The following is a 20,973-nucleotide window of genomic DNA, read 5'->3' on the forward strand; positions in this document are numbered from 1 at the left end:
AACTTCAGTGAAGTGAACTTCTAAGGAAGAAACACACAGTGTGATTATGAAGATGGTTGGTGGATGGGTGTGGATCTCGGGCTCAAAACCCCCACAAACTTCCATCATTTCAGGCTACAACATTGCTTCTTGAACAACTGGAGGCTGTGTGAATTCAAAACTGAGACAGTCCTGGCACGGGGAAATAATAAGTTTTTGCCGCTTTGCCCCCTGCCAATGTATACCAGAAAGTATACCAGACCTCCTTTCTTCTTTTTTTAAAAAGTTTGAATCAGCTGAATACACAATGTAAGCAACTTAAAAACATATTTGTATTCAGAGGACTTTATTTCAAACAACAGTGCAGCATTGACTCAAATTAAAGTCATCAGTGGGTTCTTTGAAATATGACAGGTTTTGCTGCTAACCATCTATCCGTGGAGTCTCATTCTCCACCTTATTTGCCAAATTCGACGCCCCACCTACATCCCTCCTTCTAGTTTCAGAAGATAAGTTGGGATCACCATTACTAGAAAACCATAAGGGGTCATGTAAAAGAAAAATCAGAGCAGTGGTTCTGTGGAAGGAGGAGTTTGACCCCCTTCCCCATCCTGTTTTCCAGATCTATATAGCTCTGAAACTGCAATTAGCCTTGCTGGTGTTTGGTTACCTGTATTATTCTGATTGTTAAGAGCAATTTACAGCTTCAAAAGGGGAAGGATTTAGATCCAAAAGGCGGGGGGGGGGGGGAGGAAGTGTCACAGCTCATAAAATCCCATAAAAATTGGATGCAACTTTAAAGTAAAAAGAAAACAGAAAAAGGAAGAAATCAGGTGATACAATCACAGCTGCCCCACCTAAGGGGCCTAAGGGTGGAGCTTACTTTCATGTGCCTTCCATCACTGAAAGCTGAGACTGCCATAAGGCTCCCACCTTGGCCCATATATTCTGAAGGAATCTTCCTAGTTTCAGTAGAGCTGGTTATGAAAGGATACAAAGGACCCCCAATTTAAGCAACTTTAAGGGAACTGGATTGCGGCATTTCAGATTGCAGACTTTTCCTCATCTTTTTTTTTGATCTGTTATCTTTTGCTTCAGTTCTGGATGCTCTGGGAGATTCATGAGGATGACCCAACACCCCCAGGGATGTTTCTCCATCTTTCTTCAGAAAGGGCAGTTTGGAGCCTCAGCTCAGTGGCAGTTCACTTGGTCACGATCCTGCCCATGAAGTAGACACTGTACACCTCCTTGATGTCTCCCTTCACATTCAATATGGCTGATCCAGTCACAGGCTGGTTGGGCTGCAGAGACAAGATGGAGGGAAGTGCTAGGCAGAAATTGCAGGCAGCCCAGCGGACAGAAATGCTAGCCCTGCCTCCCCAATGACATCTTTATGTTTTCTGAACTACAGCTCCCGTCTCCCCTGACCACTGGCCATGCTGGCTGGGGCTGACAGACTGCCTGGAGGGCCACAGGTGCTCCAGTACTGTTATAAAGGGTGCATAAATGTCACTCACCCCCTCCCCACAACCAAATAGATTCATCTAAAGCAGGAATGGATGACTTGTGACCCTCCAGATGTTGCTGAAATACAACTTCAACCATCCATCAGCACTGGTCTTGAGGAAGATTCCTCCTTTGCTTCTTTTTTGGCAAGGGGTAGGGGAATTCCCCATTGCCACCAATAGGATCAGGAGGGAAGGAAAGAGTTAAATTCTCCCCATATCACCTGCTGCAGTCTGGAGAATTATCAGCCCCCACATCAGATGCTACTTGCATTAAAAATAAAAATTGCATGTTATATACAAAGCTGCTTGTCGTGTTCAGTTTGGCCCTGAGTGTCTACTATAAAATGACTCTCATGCTTCACATGGACATATGAAGATAATAATAATAATAATAATAATAAATTTTATTTATATCCCGCCCTCCCCAGCCGAAGCCGGGCTCAGGGCGGCTAACAACAATCAACAATCAAACAATCAGATATTCACACATTCTAAAAATATTACATTATAAAAATCAATTAAAATCAAATTAATGGCAACTAATTAAGCAAGATTCTAAGCAGGTTGCCAGAGGAGGGAGTCAGACTGCGCCCTGACCAAAGGCCTGGTGGAACAACTCTGTCTTGCAGGCCCTGCGGAAGGATGTCAGGTCCCGCAGGGCCCTAGTCTCTTGTGACAGAGCGTTCCACCAGATTGGAGCCGCAGCCGAGAAGGCCCTGGCTCTAGTTGAGGCCAGCCTAACCTCTCTGAGGCCTGGGACCTTGAGGATGTTAGTATTTGCAGACCGTAGGTTTCTCTGTGGGGCATACCAGGAGAGGCGGTCCCGTAGGTACGAGGGTCCTAGGCCGTATAGGGCTTTAAAGGTTAAAACCAGCACCTTAAACCTGATCCTGTACTCCACCGGGAGCCAGTGCAGCTGGTGTAGTACCGGTTGAATGTGATCTCGCAGCGAAGACCCCATAAGGAGTCTCGCCGCGGCATTCTGCACCCGCTGGAGTTTCTGGGTCAGTCTTAAGGGCAGCCCCACGTAGAGCGAGTTACAATAATCCAGTCTGGAGGTGACCGTCGCATGAATCACAGTGGCTAGATGCATTTTACAGAGTCTGACCATTGGCCCATCTAGGCCAGACATCTAACTGGCAGTGACTATGAAGGATGTCAGGCAGAGGTGTTTCAAGCCTGGCTATGCAAGATCCTTTTAACTGCAGATGCCAGATATTGAACGTGGAATATTCTGTCAGCTATGCTGGTGTTTTACCTAAGCCTCCTTTGCTTAACAGGGAAACTGACCTTATAAAAAACTTCCCTTCTCCTATCCTACTGCTTGGGAAAGTATAATACAATAGCAATAAATGGCACATTTTAAAACTTGCAACATACATTTGATCCAGCAGGGGGCACCCAGGAAACATTGATGGGTTTGGTTTGTCCACGCTCAACGCTTCCTTTCACAGGATCGACAGTGAATCCTTTTAGCTGAAGAAGTTGCATGTTTTCCCAGTTGAATTCTACATTCTGCAGAAACGAAAGGTTCACAACATGCTGTCAGACACTATGGCTGATGAAACCTCATGGCACAAAACATGCCTGGGTGAATAAGCGAACATGCCCTAAGATCTGCTCCCCATTTGTAGAACTGATTCAAACTGGGATTCTTTTTTTTTTTTTTTTTAAAGGAAGGCAAGAGACCATCTCATTTTTTCCGAGTATCCCATAATAAGTTGAATCTATAGCACTGATTTGTGCTGGTTTAAAAAAAACCCCAAACACCAGCAATTTCTGCTCCTATTTCTGTTTGTGCATGAATTCTCTGAACATCCCTAAACACAAAGATGTGCAGAGCTGGACTCTACATGCTAGTTTGCCAGGGTCTGTAAGAGAACAATGGGGTCTCTGCCACTGCATCTGACATCAAACCTGACCTATACCTCTATTTCCCTTTTTCTTCTTCGCAATTCTCCTGCAGGGAAACTGTGGTGGGAGTTTTCCCCAGGTGACACATCCCAGGGTATTGTCGCTCCCTTTCTCAATGTGCCTCTTTCACCTATGCTAGCAAAATGGTTCATGAGAAGGAAGGCCAAAAATTGCAGAGAGACTTGCAAGGGTAGAAAATGACTGAGGGAGATGAGTGGCTTTTTCCTACAACTTGAGTCCCGTCCCTTCCAAACACACTCCTTGGAATATGGCCCATGCTTCCCAGAAAACCACTGTGCTGGGTCCTCTAAGGGTGAGGGTGTTGGGAGCCACTGACATATGCCTGGTCCCTACGGCTCCTGCACCTTCTTTGATGCAAACTGAGTGCTTCGTATCGCGCCAACTCTCAGCTCCCGAGTGGCTGGGATAACAAAAGTCTCTGACTGTACACATTCCAGGTTCAGAAGAATGGAGTTTGTAGACTTGCCGCTCTCTGCAGGAGAAACAAATCCAGTTGTAATTGTTGGTGGGGCAATAAGAAGTTGGTAAAAACACATACACATACACTCCTAAACAGTATTAATTGGGATTGTACAGGGACCATAACTACTGTCACTGGTAGGGATAGACAAATTTGCCAATTTCAGTTTGTTTGTTTGTTTCATAAAAATTATACACTGCTTGGTTTAATAAAAAAATTCTCAAAGCGGTTTACCAAAAAAGACAATGAAATTATCAGTAAAAACAACAAATTAAAAACATAAAAATCAGCAATAAACAAAAACAGATTAAAACATACACCAGCATTCTACATGGTGCGGCAAGTTATTCTAAACATGCTTCTAAAAATGAAACAGAGATTCATCCATCAATATGGATGGGTTTAAGGTGGGCTACCTGCTTTGGTTGCTTCTTCAGCCATAGACGTAGTTACGGCCAGTGACTCAATGGGCACATCCAGCGGGTCACCTCCTTCCACAAACATTATGTGGTTCCGTGCTGCCCCTTTCAGCTGGATCACACGGATGGTTTCCTAAAAAGAAGATCATTGCAGCCTAATGTTTATTCCACTTTACTGCAACAGCCCTCAGGAGTTTTGGCAGGAACTGTCTTTGGAAACAGCTTTGAGGGTTTTTTTCTTTAAACAATTAAGTGGTCTGGAAATTAAGTGGTTGCTTTTGGACAACTATTCAAAGCTCTCCACCAAAGTTCAGAAACTTTGTAGAAATCCAAATGAAGTTTTGGCTTTGCTGGGGTTTTTTAGTGGCTTTGCAAAGGGAAGAGTTGTTCTTGTTGCTTTTCCAGGGTATTTGAGAGTGCTTTGCCCTTTGGCCTAGTTAACACTAGATGGCACTCCTCATTCATCGCCAATGTTTCTTCATTCACTGGTTCATCTTAAAGTAGGGAAGACACTTTCACAACTCAGTCCTTGAGGCCAGTCACTTCTGTTTGGATTGTGCCACACATAGTGTACCAAGAACCAAATTTACAAGAGCCTTAGGAACATAGGAAGCTGTTTTACACTGCATCAGACTCTCAACACCAATTGGAGGTGAGTCTCCAGGCTTTCAAGAAGGAGTCTTCCCTGGCACTTGCTACCTGGAAATGCTGGGGGTTGAACCTGGAATCCTCTACATGCAAAACAAATGCCACACCACTCAGCCCTTTCTTTAAGATGCAGGAACAAAGGAAGCTGCCTTATACAACTAGACCATATTGGGTTCATCTAGCTCAGTGATGCTGATACTGGCTAGCAGCTCTCCAGGGTTTCAGACTGCAGACACTCCTAGCCCTACATGGAGATGCTGGGGATTCCAGGGCACTAGCAGGACCTGAGCAGAACAGAACTCTTCCCTCCTGCAGTTTCCAGCAACTGATGTTCAGAGCCCTACCTGAGCCAATCTCACCTTGCCAAAGATTAAAATGTGGATGCAATCGGAATAATACAGGCTCTCATGATCAGGGCTGAAGGTGATGGTGAACTCTTGACACTTCTTGAAAGTGATGGTGCCTTCCACGGGAGAGACGCTGAACACACTCAAGCCATTGTAATTTTGTGTACCTGGGAAAGGATGGAAACACAAACCGGTAGGAGAAAAGCAGCTGGAGAGCCTCATCTCCTTGGCCAATATTTTCAGCACTCTGTTCTACAGGAGAGGTAAAAAACCCAGCAGCAAAGCTGGAAAAATCTGGATGATTAAAAGTATTAAGCTGGAGCCTGCTGTCAAGCTTGTAAAAAGGTATAAGAGAGAAACACACAACACACATACACACGGCTTAGGGAACTAAAGTACCACAGATTAGAACAATTCAAAGCAAATATTGAACACAAGGCTTGTCACCTGGCCAAGGAAGCCCTATCTGTTTTTAGTTTATTAAGTAAAGCTGCATAACTATGCATGTGAGAAAAGATTACTTAAGATTTCAGCAGTCACAGCAGTTACAGGAGAGATCCTCATTCTTTCCTATTCAGGTAGGAATACCTCTGAAGATGGTGCTTGCAAATAGTTGTATTAAAAGTAACCATCTAAAAATCTGCTGCTTAGTTGATCAGGGCCATTTAAACACCATCGCCTACATTTTGTTAACTCCAACTCCATAGGCTTTTCCCTCTCCTTCATCTGCCATCCAGCAGCAGCTATCCCATTCGTCTGCTGCAGAGAAGAGAAGCAGGCCAGCCCTTTTCCCTTTCACGCTGCACCTTCCAGATTGTAAATTTGAGGGCAGGAACTGCTGCAAACTGCTACAGTTTGGCTTTTGCTAAAACGTATGCTATACATCTCACTATCTGCTCTGACCAAAATGAAAACAGTTATTTCTTAAATTAATTTCAGTGGAAAAGGAATGTCAAAAATGATGCAGAAAATAATGTAATTATTTATGTTATGTTCATGGACTAAAAAAAGGATGGCGGGTGATTGTGTGATTTCTGTTCCTGACCTCGGACGAATGTGCGGATTGCGGCAATTTCCACTCCTGGTTCCAAAAGAATTCTCCAACATCCCTACTTACACCGTGTGGCTGGAATTATAAACAGCAACTGTGCCTACTCTTAGAATTACTTTCATAGAATATATACAGATCCTGATCAACACAGGATTGCTTTGAGTAAGTCCACAATTATATCCATCACTTCCATTAATGAATATTCAAAAGCATTATGAGCAATTATTTACCAACTACGTCTGCTTTCCCTGGAGATGCGAGGAAAGGGGGAATCTTTGGCTGTTCTCTCTCTCTGCTTGGTGAGAGCGAGTCAAGAAGAATATTGTATTTCAGGGTCAGATTCGAAGTGTTCTCTATCTGCAAGAGACCAATCAATAACGGCAGAATCAAAAGCTGTGTTCCTACAAACTGACTTCAACCTTTTTCTGTGGTTGTCTTTCTGCTATATCCATGCATGGGCACATTTATATTAACAAGGAATCTTGATTAATAATAATAGCAATCAGCTGCAGCTGCCTTAATGTTTGTATACCACCTTCAAGTATTCTAAATGCTTTGCACGTGTGATCTAGTTGTAATCCTTACTCTGTACAGAAGTGATGGAGAATCTGTGACTTTGAGTGTTGCTAGACTCCAGCTCCCATCAGCCCCAGGCAGCTTGGGCCAAGGATGATGGGAGCTGCAGTCCAGCAACAGCTGGAGGTTCACTAGTTCCCCACCCTTCCTGTGAGGTAAGTAAGTATTATTATCCCATATGCTGTAGATGAGGGGACAGAGGCTCTGGTTTGCCTAAGGCCAGCTAGTGAGTTGTGAAGCAGAGGTGGGATTCAAACTGGGGGTTTCTTGATTCATAGCCCAGTGTCTTAGCCACTAACTCAAGGCATTGTTTGTTTTGTCCCTGTAAAAAATGATCATATAAATACACTCTTTCTGGTCATCACTTGGGATTTGGAGCATACTTTCTCCTGGCTTTTTACAGTATTGAAAAGGCAGCTGTTTAATTCCAGGCTTCCTCAACCTCGTCCCTCCTGATGTTTTTGGCCTACAACTCCCATGATCCCTAGCTAGCAGGACCAGTGGTCAGGGATGATGGGAATTGTAGTCAGATGTTCGGGTTCCAAAGAATGTTTGTAAACCAGAACACTCACTTCTGGGTTTGCGGTGTTTGGGATCCAAGGTACAACTGTACTGCTTTTATTCATGTGCGTAATTTCTGTTCCTGACCTCAGATGGACCATCTCTTTCCATTTTTGATGGAACATCCCTATTCACAGTGCAGTTGTGATTTACCTTGAAAGTGGCAGTGGCTGTTTCTTTAGCAAGAACATATCCCATGTTGAATACGTCTCCTTCCACTGAGCAAGAAATTGAAGGGATGACACCCTGGCCTGTCAGGGTAAGGGTTAGAGTGAATTTCCCACTACGGATCTCCAGCATTTCAAAGTACTGTGGGATAAAACATTATTGGTCAGTAAGGATAGCATTATTTCAGGTGGCATGAGCCACCTAAGGGGCTCAATAAAAGCTGAGTGTCACCTTCCTGATATTTAGGGGCTACTGATAGTAAAGTGTCCATTAGGGATGGCTAGACCCATTTGTCTCAAAGGGGAAGGGACTAAGTCCCACTGGGAGAATTGGCACTTGATAACATTCCATCATTCTCGGGGCAAATTGTACAGAAGAAAACCACTAGGGGCAGCCATGTTTCTTTCCTGAACACTTGGACTAATGAGCAAATGAGGACACTGACCCACCAACCTCAGTCTCCTCTCAGCTAGCCACCACTTGCCTGCCTTCTTACAACCAGTCAGGATGTTATTGGCTCTGGCTCCACCTGGCTTTCATTTGAAAGTGGTATACTTAAATGTACATACACATTTCTATTTATATATGCATATTCATTCTTTGTTTTAATATGCCTGTCTGTTTGTACTTATAGTTAATTGAACTGAATTATTTTTTTGTATTACTGTCATCAGAGAGGTGGAAGATGTGCCTGTGAGATTTCATCCCTCAGGTGCCAAAATAACCTAGCTGGCCTTGTAGCCTGACTTTGAGGGGAACCGTGTCTGCCGGCTGCACTGCTTCAGGTGGCAAAATGTTTTGGCCCTTCCCTGTGCACTTAACATGTCTGTCCAGCGTTAACAAGCCAGGCATACATGATCTGAGCGCAGACTCTGCTGGCATGCTAACACAGAATGTATTGTGGGACAGCGCATGTGACAGGTATATTTAAGCATGGTGGGGGCAGGCAGAACTCATGAACGATTAACCACCTGTCATGAAGTCTGCATCACATATAAACTGGGCCTTAAGATAAAATGGGTACGGAGGAGAGTATGCCAAGGCTGCAGAGCCTTTTTCAGCCAGAGGGCCTCATTTCCTTGTGGAGAACTTTCCAGGGGCCACATTCCAGTGGTGGGCAAAGCCGGAGGTAAAAATGGATGTGCCTCTTACCTTTGTACATAGGCAACATTTCAGCCACTGAAAAGTCAGATGTTCTACACACACACACACACACACACACACACCTCCATCTTTCTTTCATCCAGGTAAGGAAGAAGCATTAGCATAGCTCAAAACCCACACATTTATCCAAGCTATCTTAGTTCAAGGACACATCCTCAAAGAATTTCAGCAGGCCCAGGGAATGGTGTGAAAGGGGTTGTGGACTGTGGAGAGTGCTGAGGGTCAAATAATGAGGCCTGGAGGACCGCAGTTGATTCCTGGGCTTGAGGTTCTCCACCCTTGCAGTATGATCCCCTTGGAGGAAAGGTGGGACACCAATGAAATAAACTAAACCAATTCCTTGTTTAGAGACTCACCGGTGTGTTCTCCTCTGGGCAGAATGAGATGAGAAGATTGCGGGATTCGCCTTCCTCCAGTGTCCAGAAAGGATTTAGCACCGTGAAGGATCCAAAGGGATTCAAGAAGGAATATCCCAGCTGAAAATGACAGCTCAGGAAACACAAGTTTAGTGGTAACCAAAGCAACCACTCCACCCCCCAAAAAGAAAAGAAATGGAGACAGCCATGGCAATCTGTTACCTAGGGACTATTACAAGAATTAGCAAGCATGGGGACTTCCCTTCAGATATTACCGTATTTTTCACTCTATAAGACGCACTCCCCCCCCCCCAAATTAAGGGAAAATGTGTGTGCATCTTATGGAGTGCAGGCTCCATGGCTTCAGCGAAAGCAATGCAAAGCAACGCAAAGCCTCCAGCTGCGCAGCGCCCCTTCAGCAAAGCGGGAGGAGAAATGGAAGGGGCTCCATTTCTCCTGCTGCTTCACTGAAGGGGCGCTGCACAGAGAGGGAGAGAATTTTTTTTCTTGTTCTCCCTTTCTAAAACTAAGTGCGTCTTATGGCCGGGCGCGTCTTATAGAGCAAAAAATACGGTAATTAGTATGTGCCGGAGGACTGAATTGATCTACCTAGCCTGGTTGGGCTGCCATGTGTTGCCTAACTACATACAGGGGCACTTCCAGCTACATAAAAGACTCTGGGCACAGGCTTATGTTGTACACTTGCATAAAATCTGCAGCTGCTAATCTAGATCTGCAGATTGAAACACTGGTTTCTGAGCAACTTAAGATGGAGGGGTGAATCGGTGTTTCACCAGGACTCTGCTTTGCAGTATGTTGAAAAACCTTGTAACCAAAGGAAGAGGCCTAATTATTATCAGCTTGTGGTAACATGGTGGGTTTTTTCACCGATGGCACCAGTGGTATGTAATGCCTTCCTTGAGGAAATAAGAGAGGCCCCATCAATATTGGCATTCTGCTGGCTCTTGAATACATGCATACCTGTTTAGGGTTCCAGCGTTTTCCTGAACTTTAACTTCATGATCTAATAGTTTTAACTGTTTTTTTAATTATTATGCTTTTGTACTGGCTTGTTTCATTGCAGATATTAGCTATGGATGTACGTTTTCATGAAATTGTTTCACTGTGTATTTTAATTACGTATAGATTTTATAATTGATTTTACATATGTAAACTACTTAGAAGCCATTTTGGCATGTAAATGATGTATACATTAAAAATAATAAACTAAACCAAACTAAACTAAATAATAAAATAATAAAATAATGATGTCTTCTACTGAGCAGCCACAGATTTGGGGGAACAGAGAGGGGATGATTCAAAGCAAAGGATACAACCAGCTGTTCTTGAGAGATGTTATGTAGCTTCACTTCTTTCTTAACTGTGTGCCCTAGTAAACAAGAGAACCTCACATTTACAAAGGTGAGCCACCTAGAAAGTATGGACGGCCATACAAATAAAAACAATAAACAAACAAACAAACAAACCAGGAAATCCAGCCAGCAGAAGTCTATTTTAAAAATCCACCCGGAAGCCATTCTCGTATTATTCCAGAAAACAAAACAAACCCCCCCAAATAAAATTTAAAAATCAAAGAAGAATTCTTAAGATGCTTTCAGATGTTTCAGTAGGGAAGACAGAGGTCCAGCTGTTCCATGTGTAGAACTGGGACACTTTTTACAAGTGCCACACAATGTTTATTTGGTACTTGAAGGAACTGATCCTTTAGTGTGGCAGCACCTACTCTTTGGAACTCCCTGTCCATTGATGTTTGTCAAGGGCCTTGACTGTTTAGTTTTCAGCACCTGCTAAAACTTTTTTTGTTTAGGCAAGCCTACCAACACATGCAATTTTTAGCATGTAATGTTCATGACATGCATTTGTTGCAAAACTGCTTTTATTTTTATTTTGATAAATGTTTATGTCAATTGAGTTTTTTAACATATGATTTTATTGGCACCTAAAAAAAAGTTTATTAATTTTGAATACAAGAACAAACATACAATCAGTTGCAGTTTCCCCCTGCTACATCCCCATAACAACCCCAACTGCGTATTAGCATTTTAAATTATTATTATTATTTGCATTTTTTCTGGGAAAGTCTTAGAGGCTTTTGGTGATTAGGCAATGGTATAAGCCTTGTTAAATAAATACAGTGTGGCTGCCAATGCCCTTTTAGGGACAATATATGGTTTGAGCCATGTCAAGAATCAGACTGCGTGTGTTCTAAAGTTATCTAGTGAGTTCACAGTAAAGGCAAAGACTCAAACAAGGGAGTCCCTCCTGATTCAGCACTACAGCCCCATCTGTGGTATACATTTATAGCACTATCATGTCACTTTAAACATTCCTAACTCTCTACAAGGCTCAAGACAGATCTGGCTAATGGGTGGATTTTTTAAAAAGTGGGGGAGCAGCTTGTGTAGCGATTAAACCAACTCAGCTCTTTACTGAGCATTTGGTCTGGTTTGTTTAAGGAGCAGTTATATGAAAATGACCGCTCGTCTGATATTCATCCTGATTTGCTTTGCGGGGTACTTACACATTGGCCCACTAATCATTTGTTCACTCCACAATTCTCAATGCATTTCCCTGTCACTTTCCAAACCACTTTTGGTTTTTTTAAGTGGAATTGTTGTGCCAGGTCCTTTAATTCACTTTAACTGCACAAACCTACAGTTCCAGTTAAGTGTTCCAATCCCTCCTGCAAAATGTTTATAGCCTGGAGATCACCCCATGTGTTTCTCAAGGGTCATCTAGTCCAACCCCCTGCAATGCGGAAATCAGAGCTAAAGATTCCTTGATAGATGTCCATGCAACCCCCCTTTAAAAATCTCCAGTGAAAGAGTTCAGCATCTTCCAAGGTCTGCTGCACCCTTCTACACTCCATCTTAAGACTCATGACATATTTTTGCTGCTTTAACACCATTCTAGCAATAGGGTGTGAGGAGGCTTGGTTCCATACCTACGGCAACATCCCCAAAGTTGAAGACTGTTCTCCCATTATTCGAAATCACCATAAGAGCAGGTGCTACGGAAGGACAATGCAGCTCTAGGTACAAGGTAAAATAAGGGCTACAAACACACACAAAAATAAAGAAAAGTGATGATTGCTCTCAGAATATATAAGGTATCTGGTTGTTCCAATATATGGACTGCAAATCACCCTAGTGTTTTATTCAAGGTCTCAAGTACAGTATGTGCAAACATGGCTTGAAAATGGGAGGCATTGGAAATACAGTTTTCTTGAATTTGAAGGCTTGTGCACCAATATCTGATATATGGGTTGGGCTAAAAATGGTATTTCCCTAATATTGATTTTGAATCAGCAGTAGAATTAGGAGTCTAGAAGGTATGAAAGAAGAACATTTTCCTTTGGGCTAATGGTAGTATAGAGTAAAAGGAGGGAATTTTTGGTGGGACAATAGTGGGAGGGGAGAAAGGGCAAAACCTCTCCTCCTCCCCCATGGCTAAGCAAGGTCCATTAATTTCAATGGATCTACTCTGACTGGTTCTTAATTATGGATTGAGAATCATGACTACTTTGGTCCTCAGTTAATCCTGACAACAACAAAAACATGGTGCCCAGATTTATGTGCTTTCCTATTTTCTTTCACTTTCTGCATTGTATTTATTAGCCTGTGGCCAGGGACTGAGATTCCTTTCTTAATCTTTGTATGGTGCTGAGGAAACTAGGAACTTTATAAATAAATTAATGAACAACCACACCCATTGAAAAGTAGGAGAGACATTATGCTGCACAAGGGGGCAGAGGATGAGAAAGAATGGTTGGCCTAAGGGTGGGTTGGGGAACTTTTGACCCTCCAGAGGCTGCTGGACCATCCCTGAGCACTGGCTGTGCTGGCTGGGACTGATGGGAACTGGAGTGCAATAACCTCTGGAGGGCCAAAGCTTCTCTAGCCCTGGCCCAAAGCCATGAAGTTAGTTCATGAGAGAAGCAAGATTTGAACCAGAACTGCCTGGGTTTCATTTTAGTCATTTCCCCACTGTGCTACACTAACCAATTTATTATTTATTACTGTTTTATTAATTATTATTATTACCGTTATATCTTGCCTGTTCTCCAAGGAACAAAGGGTGATGGACACGGATTAGCTTCACCCCATTCTATCCTCACAAAAACGCTGTGAAGTAGGCGAGGCTGAGAGACTGTGACTGGCCCAAGGTCACATCCAGAAAGCTTCATGGTCGAGTGGGGATTTGATCTCTGGCCTCTTGGGTCCCAGTCCAGCACTCTAATAACTACACCACAGCAGCACTTGTTCCAGCTGGCTTTGTGTAGTAAGCTTCTTAACTGGTTTACCTATCCACTCAACTCCTACTGCAAATAATCCATCAGTGCAGTGGTAAATTACAACAAATCGAAGTGTTTTTTTCCCCTTTTCCTTTTCCATTTTCATATTTAATAGAACAAAATAGCTACTGTAAAAGTGACCCCTGATACACTGCCATGTGGCGGGGGAAGCAGTGCCCTCTCTCTCACACACCCACACCCAAACTCCCATCTACATCTATGCTCAAGGCATTTAAAACTATATGACCAGGGTACAAGTCTGACAAAAGTATGCTTGAGCAAGTCTAGCCTTTAATTATCCCGTGACGCAAAGAAGTCTGTGTCTGTTGCAACAGGCACACAGACTACTTGCTAATTTTAGCAGCTACAGATGTAGCCAAAGCAACCACCACAACAACACCCCCGCCACATGAACTGTATGGGGGATTGCAGCTCCCAGATAACGCACCTGCTCGGCTTGCAGGAGGCCTTGGCTTTAATCCCCAGCGTCTCCACAGTTAGAAGGGGAAGGAGATGGGAAAGATCTCTCACTCTCTGCAACTGACCCTGGAGAGCCGCTTTCAGTTAACAGACCAAGAATGGGAAGCCTGCAGCCCTCTAGATGTTGTTGGACTCCAGCTCCCATCAGTCCTAGCCAGCAGGGCCAATGGTCAGGGATGATGGGGGCTGTAGTCCAACAACATCACAGAGGTCCACAGGTTCCCCACCCCTGATTCGGATCGAGAGAATTCAGAGCCACCCTAACAAGACTGCAGCACCACTCAGCTCCGTAAGAATGGATATTTTGATCTGACTAAATGTATATATCCTTCTCTCAACATCATCTCAGAGGCCCACGGGTTTCCCTTCCCTGGACAGAAGGCTCTTGGGAGCTGGGAGCACCATCCAAAAAAGAAGGCTGCCTGCTGTGTCTCTGCAGGAGTAGCTGCCCTGTCTTTTATCAAGGTTGATTACAATGCAGATGGGGAACCTGTGGCCCTCTGGATGTAGCTGGACCCTGCCTCCCAACAGCTCCAGCCAGCGTGGCGAATCCTTTGGGATGATAGGAGTTGGAGTCCAATAAAAACTAGCCACCCAGAATGGCTAGGGCAACCCAGGCAGATGGGTGGGGTACAAATAAATATATTTATTATTATTATTATTATTATTATTATTATTATTATTAGGCTCTCCCTCTCAATGGCAGACAATACTGGGCTAGCTGAATCAATGGCCTGGCAGGCGGCTCTGTATATATTTAGCTCCACATTCATCACTGTACTTGTAGTGTAGGTTTTCAGTTCCTTTCTTCTCGTCTATATCTCCACATGCTATCAGGCAAGGGATAACATATTTGTCGAAGTGGTTGGCGAAGCTCCGGATCAGAGATAAATGAGCTGCGATATACTCTTCGGAACTAGAGAGGAGGAAAAGAGAACATTGATGGCAAGGAAAAAAGAAAAGCAAAACAAATCATCTTGCGCATCCTTTCGGTAACAAGTCATGGCTGTGGATTTGATGCATTTATAGCAGAAGAGGAGTCATCCACAGCTAAATGAAGTTTCCCTGTTCAAAGGCAGTATGCCACTGAATACCAGTAGTGTGGAACAGGCAACTGGAACAGGAGAGGTCCTGCTGGGAAGCACACAACTGGCCACTCTTGGAAATCTTTGATCTGATCTATCTGAGATTTTATTATGCTCCCTACCAGGGATCACTAAGAGGGAAGAGCAAGCCGGGGATGAGTCTATGGCAGCTGCAGTTACAGTTATCTCAGACCAGAACAGAGATGACTTTACTGGCAGGCATCAGAAAGGGCCAGTAGAGCAAGAGGCAGACAGATCTGATCCATAGGCAGGGACTGAGGTTCTAGGTGGGGATGCAGAGAGAGTGTGGCAAATCTACAGGGGGGACCTGGAGCAGGAGTCAAAGGGAGTAGGAATGGACAAGTGTGGAGTATTTGGAAAGATTTTCCCTGACAAGTGTACCAATAAATAATTAAAAATCTGTGCCACGGTAAAGGTAAAGGGACCCCTGACCATTAGGTCCAGTCGCAGATGACTCAGGGGTTGCGGCGCTCATCTCGCTTTACTGGCCGAGGGAGCCGGCGTACAGCTTCCAAGTCATGTGGCCAGCATGACTAAGCTGCTTCTGGTGAACCAGAGCAGCACACGAAAACACCGTCTACCTTCCTGCCGCAGTGGTACCTATTTATCTGCTTGTGCTGGCATACTTTCGAACTGCTAGGTTTGCAGGAGCAGAGACTGAGCAACGGGAGCTCACCCTGTTGCAGGGATTCGAACCGCTGACCACTATTAAAAAAATTCCCATAATGCTGAAGTTTGACATAGCATCACTCTGGGGTTTGTGGGAAACAGCAGCTGCTGGCTACTCACTTTTACCATTAGATAAATCCATAATGGGGGGAAGGGTGCTAGTGTAGGAGGATGGCCCACTGAGGGCATTGTGCTAAAGATTTCCCAAGCCTGATGCTAGCCTGAATTAGCTGTCCACACCCTGGCATGCACCCTGACAGTCATGGAGAGGTGCACTTGGTCAGCTGTGGACGAGGGAAATGGAAAATGCCTTTTCTCACGCACTCTGGAGAGATGTCCTCTGGGTTGGGCGGTTGAAATGGTCGGGTGTGCTTTGAGATTTGACTGATGGATAATATGCTTGATGGCCTCTTTCCATCTTTCCGGGTAAGAAGGGCTTCCTCTTTCCTTCTCTGCCATAGAAAGAGAGAGAGAGAGAGAGAGAGAGAGAGAGAGAGAGAGAAGCAGGGAAGCAAAGCCTTTTGATTAACTGCTGGAATGGGGGGAGTCAGAGCAAACCTCCCCTTGCTGAAAGCAGGTGCCTAATGGGAGGGGAAAGGAAGATGATAACAGAGCTGAGTAGAGCGGAGAATTATGGGGAAGGAATATGTTGTGCCATGGGGGCAAGACATGGACTCCACTTCCAATGAGGACCTTGTGCAGAAGTGGATCACCAGGTGCGGAGGAGTCACTATGCTTGCTTTCTGGCAGGTGGAACGCTTGGTTACGGAGGGAGTTGGCAAGGTGTCAGGAAGGTCTGCATGGTGTAAATGCACTCACGGTGCCAATCCAGTGCTCCAGCTGATGCCTTTGCCCCATACTGACTTCCCCGTTGCCTCACCCCTCCTGGAAAGCAACAGCAATCTACATTCTGGGAAGTGACTGTAGTGGCTCCTCCCCACCCAACAAGTTGCTTCTGGCTCTGTGAGCCCTTCTCATAATGGACTGCTTGTCAATAGGGGCTGATTTGTGGGCAAGAGCAGGGATATGGTAGAAATAGGCATGTCTGGAGAGCAATATGTGAACAGGAGGTTGATGAGGAAAGACCATCACTATCTCCAATACCAGAGGCAATGTGCCTTTGAATATCAGTTGCTGAAGAATGGGTAGTAGAGACTGGTTCATTAGGGCAAATGGGGCACTGCCCCACCAACCTCAGTCTGCCTGCAGACAGGTCCCCCCCCCCCCCCGGTCTTCTAACTTACAACCACTGCCTGCCAGCATCCTCCTCCTTAGTGTCAGCGTCACCATTAAAGGATTGGGACAAAACTAGAATTGGTTGGCTTTCACTGTCAATGGCTTTGACCCTCCCTACTTCTCGGGCTCCCTTGCCTTCTGCTCCACCAGTTGTGATGAGCATCAGCTGCCACTGTGGGGCTTGGCAATTCCTAAAACTGCACCTGCCTCTCCACACAGTGTGACATGGGTACGGCAGATGTTCTTTGCAATGAGCAATACGCAGGAGGCATAGATCCCTCCCACACTTACCTGCAGTTCCAACTCCCGAGCCTTCCTCTCCATCTGAGCCTTTGCTTCAGCAGCCTGGCATAGCAGGTGGACTGCCTCCAGCCTGATAAGCTGATCACACAACACTGGACGGAAGGACACTTCCAGCATGCATTTCTGGCATGGGGGAGGAGAGAGGAGGCCGGAAAGAAAGAGAACATGCAGAATGAACTTGGGTAGCTAAATGGAGTTCAGACTTATGCTCCATTTAACAGACAATCCAATCCATAATAGAGAACAAAGCAGGAGGCCTGCTGGATCTGTCCAAAGCATCCTGTTGTCACTGTTATCCACCTCAATGCTGTGAGGATAAAATGTGGAAGAAGGAAACCATAGATGCCCCTTTGAGCTCCAATGGAAATCCCACAGCAGGAAATGAGTAGAATAGCACTCTAGCACACATGATACCTAGCAACTGTTATTCAGAGGCATACTGGAGGTAATATAGATATTAGGATTTGTCAAATCCCCCTTCAAAGTCATCCAAATTGGTAGCCAGAATTATAGTTTGTGGCAGCAAATTCCACAGTTTAACTGTGTGCTGAGTGAAGATGTACCTCCCTTTGCCTGTTGTGAATCTTCCACCATTCAGCTGCACTGTAAGACCCCATGAGGTTACAGTATTGTGAAAGAGGCCTATCCACTTTCTCCAAACTGTGCATAATCTTATACGTCTCTGTCATGTCCCCCATTACTCAACTTGCTTTCTAAACTAAAACTCGCCAAGGCATTGTAACCGTTCCTCAAAGGGGAGTTACTCCAGTCCCTTGATCATTCTGGTTGCCCTTTTCTGCCCTTACACTGTATGGTCCCCCACAAGGCCTGTCAATTCTGTGCCTCCCTCTGGACTCACAAAATATACATTGTATAGCAAATGAACACAATCCAGTTCATGTCCATGTTACTTCCTAAATCTGGGGTTTTACGCTTGCAGCATAGGCTCTCCTTATTAAGAAGCCTGAACTATATCTAGTGGAGAACAAAAAAAGGACTCTGATTACATTTCTTCTTTAAAAATGTGAATTAAAGCTACATGTGCTCTCAACACTTTATTTTCCTTTAAGGGAGGTGCATCAGGCCAGATACATAGGCTGTAGTACTCCATAAGCATGAAGGTTCTATTTTTATCCAGATCTTTAATAGGCTGAGAGTGTGTGTTTACCTTTCCAGGCAGGACAGTTCCGACACATGGCATGATCGTAATAGGAGAGTCTTCTGGAACAAGGAACTGGAAGGAAGTTGGCCCAACGGGGGCCACTTCTCCCTTGCCAACTCTTGGGACACTGTGAGTGAACTGATTGACACTGACGTGATTGTTGATCACAAAGATATTTGCTGTTGACACGTCATTGAGAGCAGTGGCAGAAAACTGGACCAAGGTATGAGAGAGCTCAAGAGGAGGGTGGACTCCGACTGCCTTGCATGACAGCTTGAATTCTCTAAAAATGGAAACACAGCTGAAAAAATCCGGTCACAGCACAATACGCAGCCTGTTGCCAAGACTTTAAATAAGCCCTATGACAAGTATCTCATTGCTTTCAAGTAAAAAGATATTTCACTGCCCATTCCAGGTTCTGTGGCACCCCTATGGCTCAAGACTATACGGAAATCAAACCATGATGACACAAGATGGAAACAGCCCCTCTAATCCAAATGTTCAGGTGTGAGTGTGATTGCTTAAGTAGCCAAAATGGCTCCATACCCATGCAGAAGAAAGAGGTTTCAGCAGAGGACAAAAAAGGTTGCATCAACCAAGTTATTCTTAGAGTAGATCCACTGGGTTGGTCTCTAATGTTAGCCCTATGCAAAGTAGACCCACTGAAACTAATGGGCATGGCTAATGTACTCTTAGTAAAATTTAAATGAATACAATCAATTGCAGTTAATGGACCTAAGTTTGCTATGTCTTTTATTTTCAACGAGTCCACCCTGAATAGACCTGAAGATATATAAAACTCAAAACCCTTCTTAACAAAAAGCTAAGGGGAAACATTCCCCAAACAGCCCTACAAAAACATGCATCCTGGATGAACGCACTGCACAGGAGCACTTCATACTGCAACATTTTGCTCGAAATCCTACTTCTGGAATACTTAATTTTCACTGAAAAGATGCTGCTGATGCTGAAACATGACTGCAGAAATGCTGAAAGAAGTTGGAATGTTCTCTGGTGGTTTATTACAAGTAGAGCAACTACAAATATTCACTTTTAAGTTTTGGGTTTGGTTCTAACATGCAAAGCTCCGGAGCGGGGGAAGATTTGCTGCGAAGAAGCGACAGGTAGCAATGGACGTTTAACCCAGTCCCACAGCTGCTAATTTTCCTATGCAGTTCTTCCACCCTGGCTGATTTCCCCTCAGCAGGGCTCCAAGACTGGTGACATTTCCAGGCTGTCATTGTTTTCATGTAGGATTCAATCACACACCAGCAATTCCAGAATGCACAATTATAGTTGACGGGAGGGAGGGGTCGGGTCTTGTGCAACAAGCCTTCTTTCCCCCAAAGGTTGAAAAGTGGCAAGGAAAAGTCTTGTGCAACAAGCCTTCTTTCCCCCAAAGGTTGAAAAGTGGCAAGGAAAAGTCTTGTGCAACAAGCCTTCTTTCAACCCCAAAGGTTGAAAAGTGGCAGTTTGAAAGTGTGGGGTAGCACTTTCATGCCACATCATCTAATCTCCCTGTGAGGAAATCAGATTGCATGCTCATTAAATAGCTCATATCATCTGATCTCTCAGCAAACAAATCAGGATGAATGCTCAACGAACAGGTCATTTGGAAGCATTCTGAGGGTCCTGGCTAAGCAAAGGTAAGTGGCCTCTGCATGCATGTGCATGCAGAATGCAAGCACCCCGCCCCCAAAGAAGTAAACAGGTATAGGTAGGCCATCACCTCCTTCCCACTAACTGCAAAGTGGTTTGGCCATTTGGGGAAAACCTGAATCAGACCGGGGGATCAAACCTGGTTATCCTGCCTCATTGGCAGAACCCTTGATGGCTTGAAACTCTGTGCGCACCTGTTGATTTCAGTCTTGCAAGTCAGCTCAAAACTGTATTCCTTTGCCCGCTGGGCTTTGAAGATGATGTCCAGCTGCAACTGTTCAAGAGGCAGGAGCATTCCAAATCCATCATTGGGCTGAATTTCTACAAACTTTCAGAAGGAGGCAAAAAAGCATCACTCTCTCAGACAAACTAGCCATAATCCTAATGTTAACCCTCCAGAAAATAACCTACCTATTCTAAACCCTCCCAGTTTGGATCCCGCCCCCAACCCAACTCCGTAAGTGGTAGAAAAAAATCACACTCATTCATCTTCTCACAATATAAAAACAAAGACACTGCATGTACTTTTGTTACTTATGGAAAAATCTTTCAATAAAAACATTTTTTTTAAAGAAAGGGAGTAAAAGAGAAAAATAAATGTACAGTATTGAGAATATACCAAAAGAAAAAGGAAAAAGATGCAGTATAGTTCAAATTGAAACAGGGGAAATGTGCTGCCTAATAATGCACTTATCAGGAACAGATATTCATTTGGTCCTAGCCCATGCATATTGTGATGATCAGGGCTGTGTGTTTGCATATATTCTGAGTGGAGTACAGAATACCCTAGAGTGCAGTACTGGAAACACAATTATGCTGAAGATCTCCATTTAAAAAAAGATTCCTAGCCTTCATGGCTATAAAATGGTAT

General features: G+C 44.3%; 1 protein-coding gene across 3 annotated transcripts in view; it reads right to left on the reverse strand.

Moving 5' to 3' along the window:
• Positions 1-308: 308 nt before the first annotated feature.
• CFAP74 (cilia and flagella associated protein 74) overlaps positions 309-20,973 on the reverse strand; it is a 79,121-nt gene continuing 58,456 nt past the window's right edge. For 2 of the 3 annotated variants that reach the window (XM_081870717.1, XM_081870716.1), the window contains exons 25-39: positions 20,297-20,430; positions 18,450-18,726; positions 17,270-17,404; positions 16,067-16,194; positions 14,749-14,883; positions 12,138-12,247; positions 10,507-10,562; positions 9,173-9,292; positions 7,638-7,793; positions 6,578-6,704; positions 5,309-5,463; positions 4,299-4,434; positions 3,767-3,894; positions 2,868-3,002; positions 309-1,280 (exon numbers count right to left, since the gene is read on the reverse strand). In XM_081870717.1, coding sequence (XP_081726843.1) covers positions 1,182-1,280; positions 2,868-3,002; positions 3,767-3,894; positions 4,299-4,434; positions 5,309-5,463; positions 6,578-6,704; positions 7,638-7,793; positions 9,173-9,292; positions 10,507-10,562; positions 12,138-12,247; positions 14,749-14,883; positions 16,067-16,194; positions 17,270-17,404; positions 18,450-18,726; positions 20,297-20,430 — 2,031 coding nt within the window. In that variant the 3' untranslated portion in view covers positions 309-1,181. Of the gene's footprint in view, positions 1,281-2,867; positions 3,003-3,766; positions 3,895-4,298; positions 4,435-5,308; positions 5,464-6,574; positions 6,705-7,637; positions 7,794-9,172; positions 9,293-10,506; positions 10,563-12,137; positions 12,248-14,748; positions 14,884-16,066; positions 16,195-17,269; positions 17,405-18,449; positions 18,727-20,296; positions 20,431-20,973 lie in introns of those variants that run through there. The other variant, XM_081870718.1, reaches the window with a different exon arrangement.

This window comes from Podarcis erhardii (assembly GCF_964252035.2).
Source record: "Podarcis erhardii genome assembly, chromosome: 7".
NCBI lineage: Eukaryota > Metazoa > Chordata > Lepidosauria > Squamata > Lacertidae > Podarcis > Podarcis erhardii.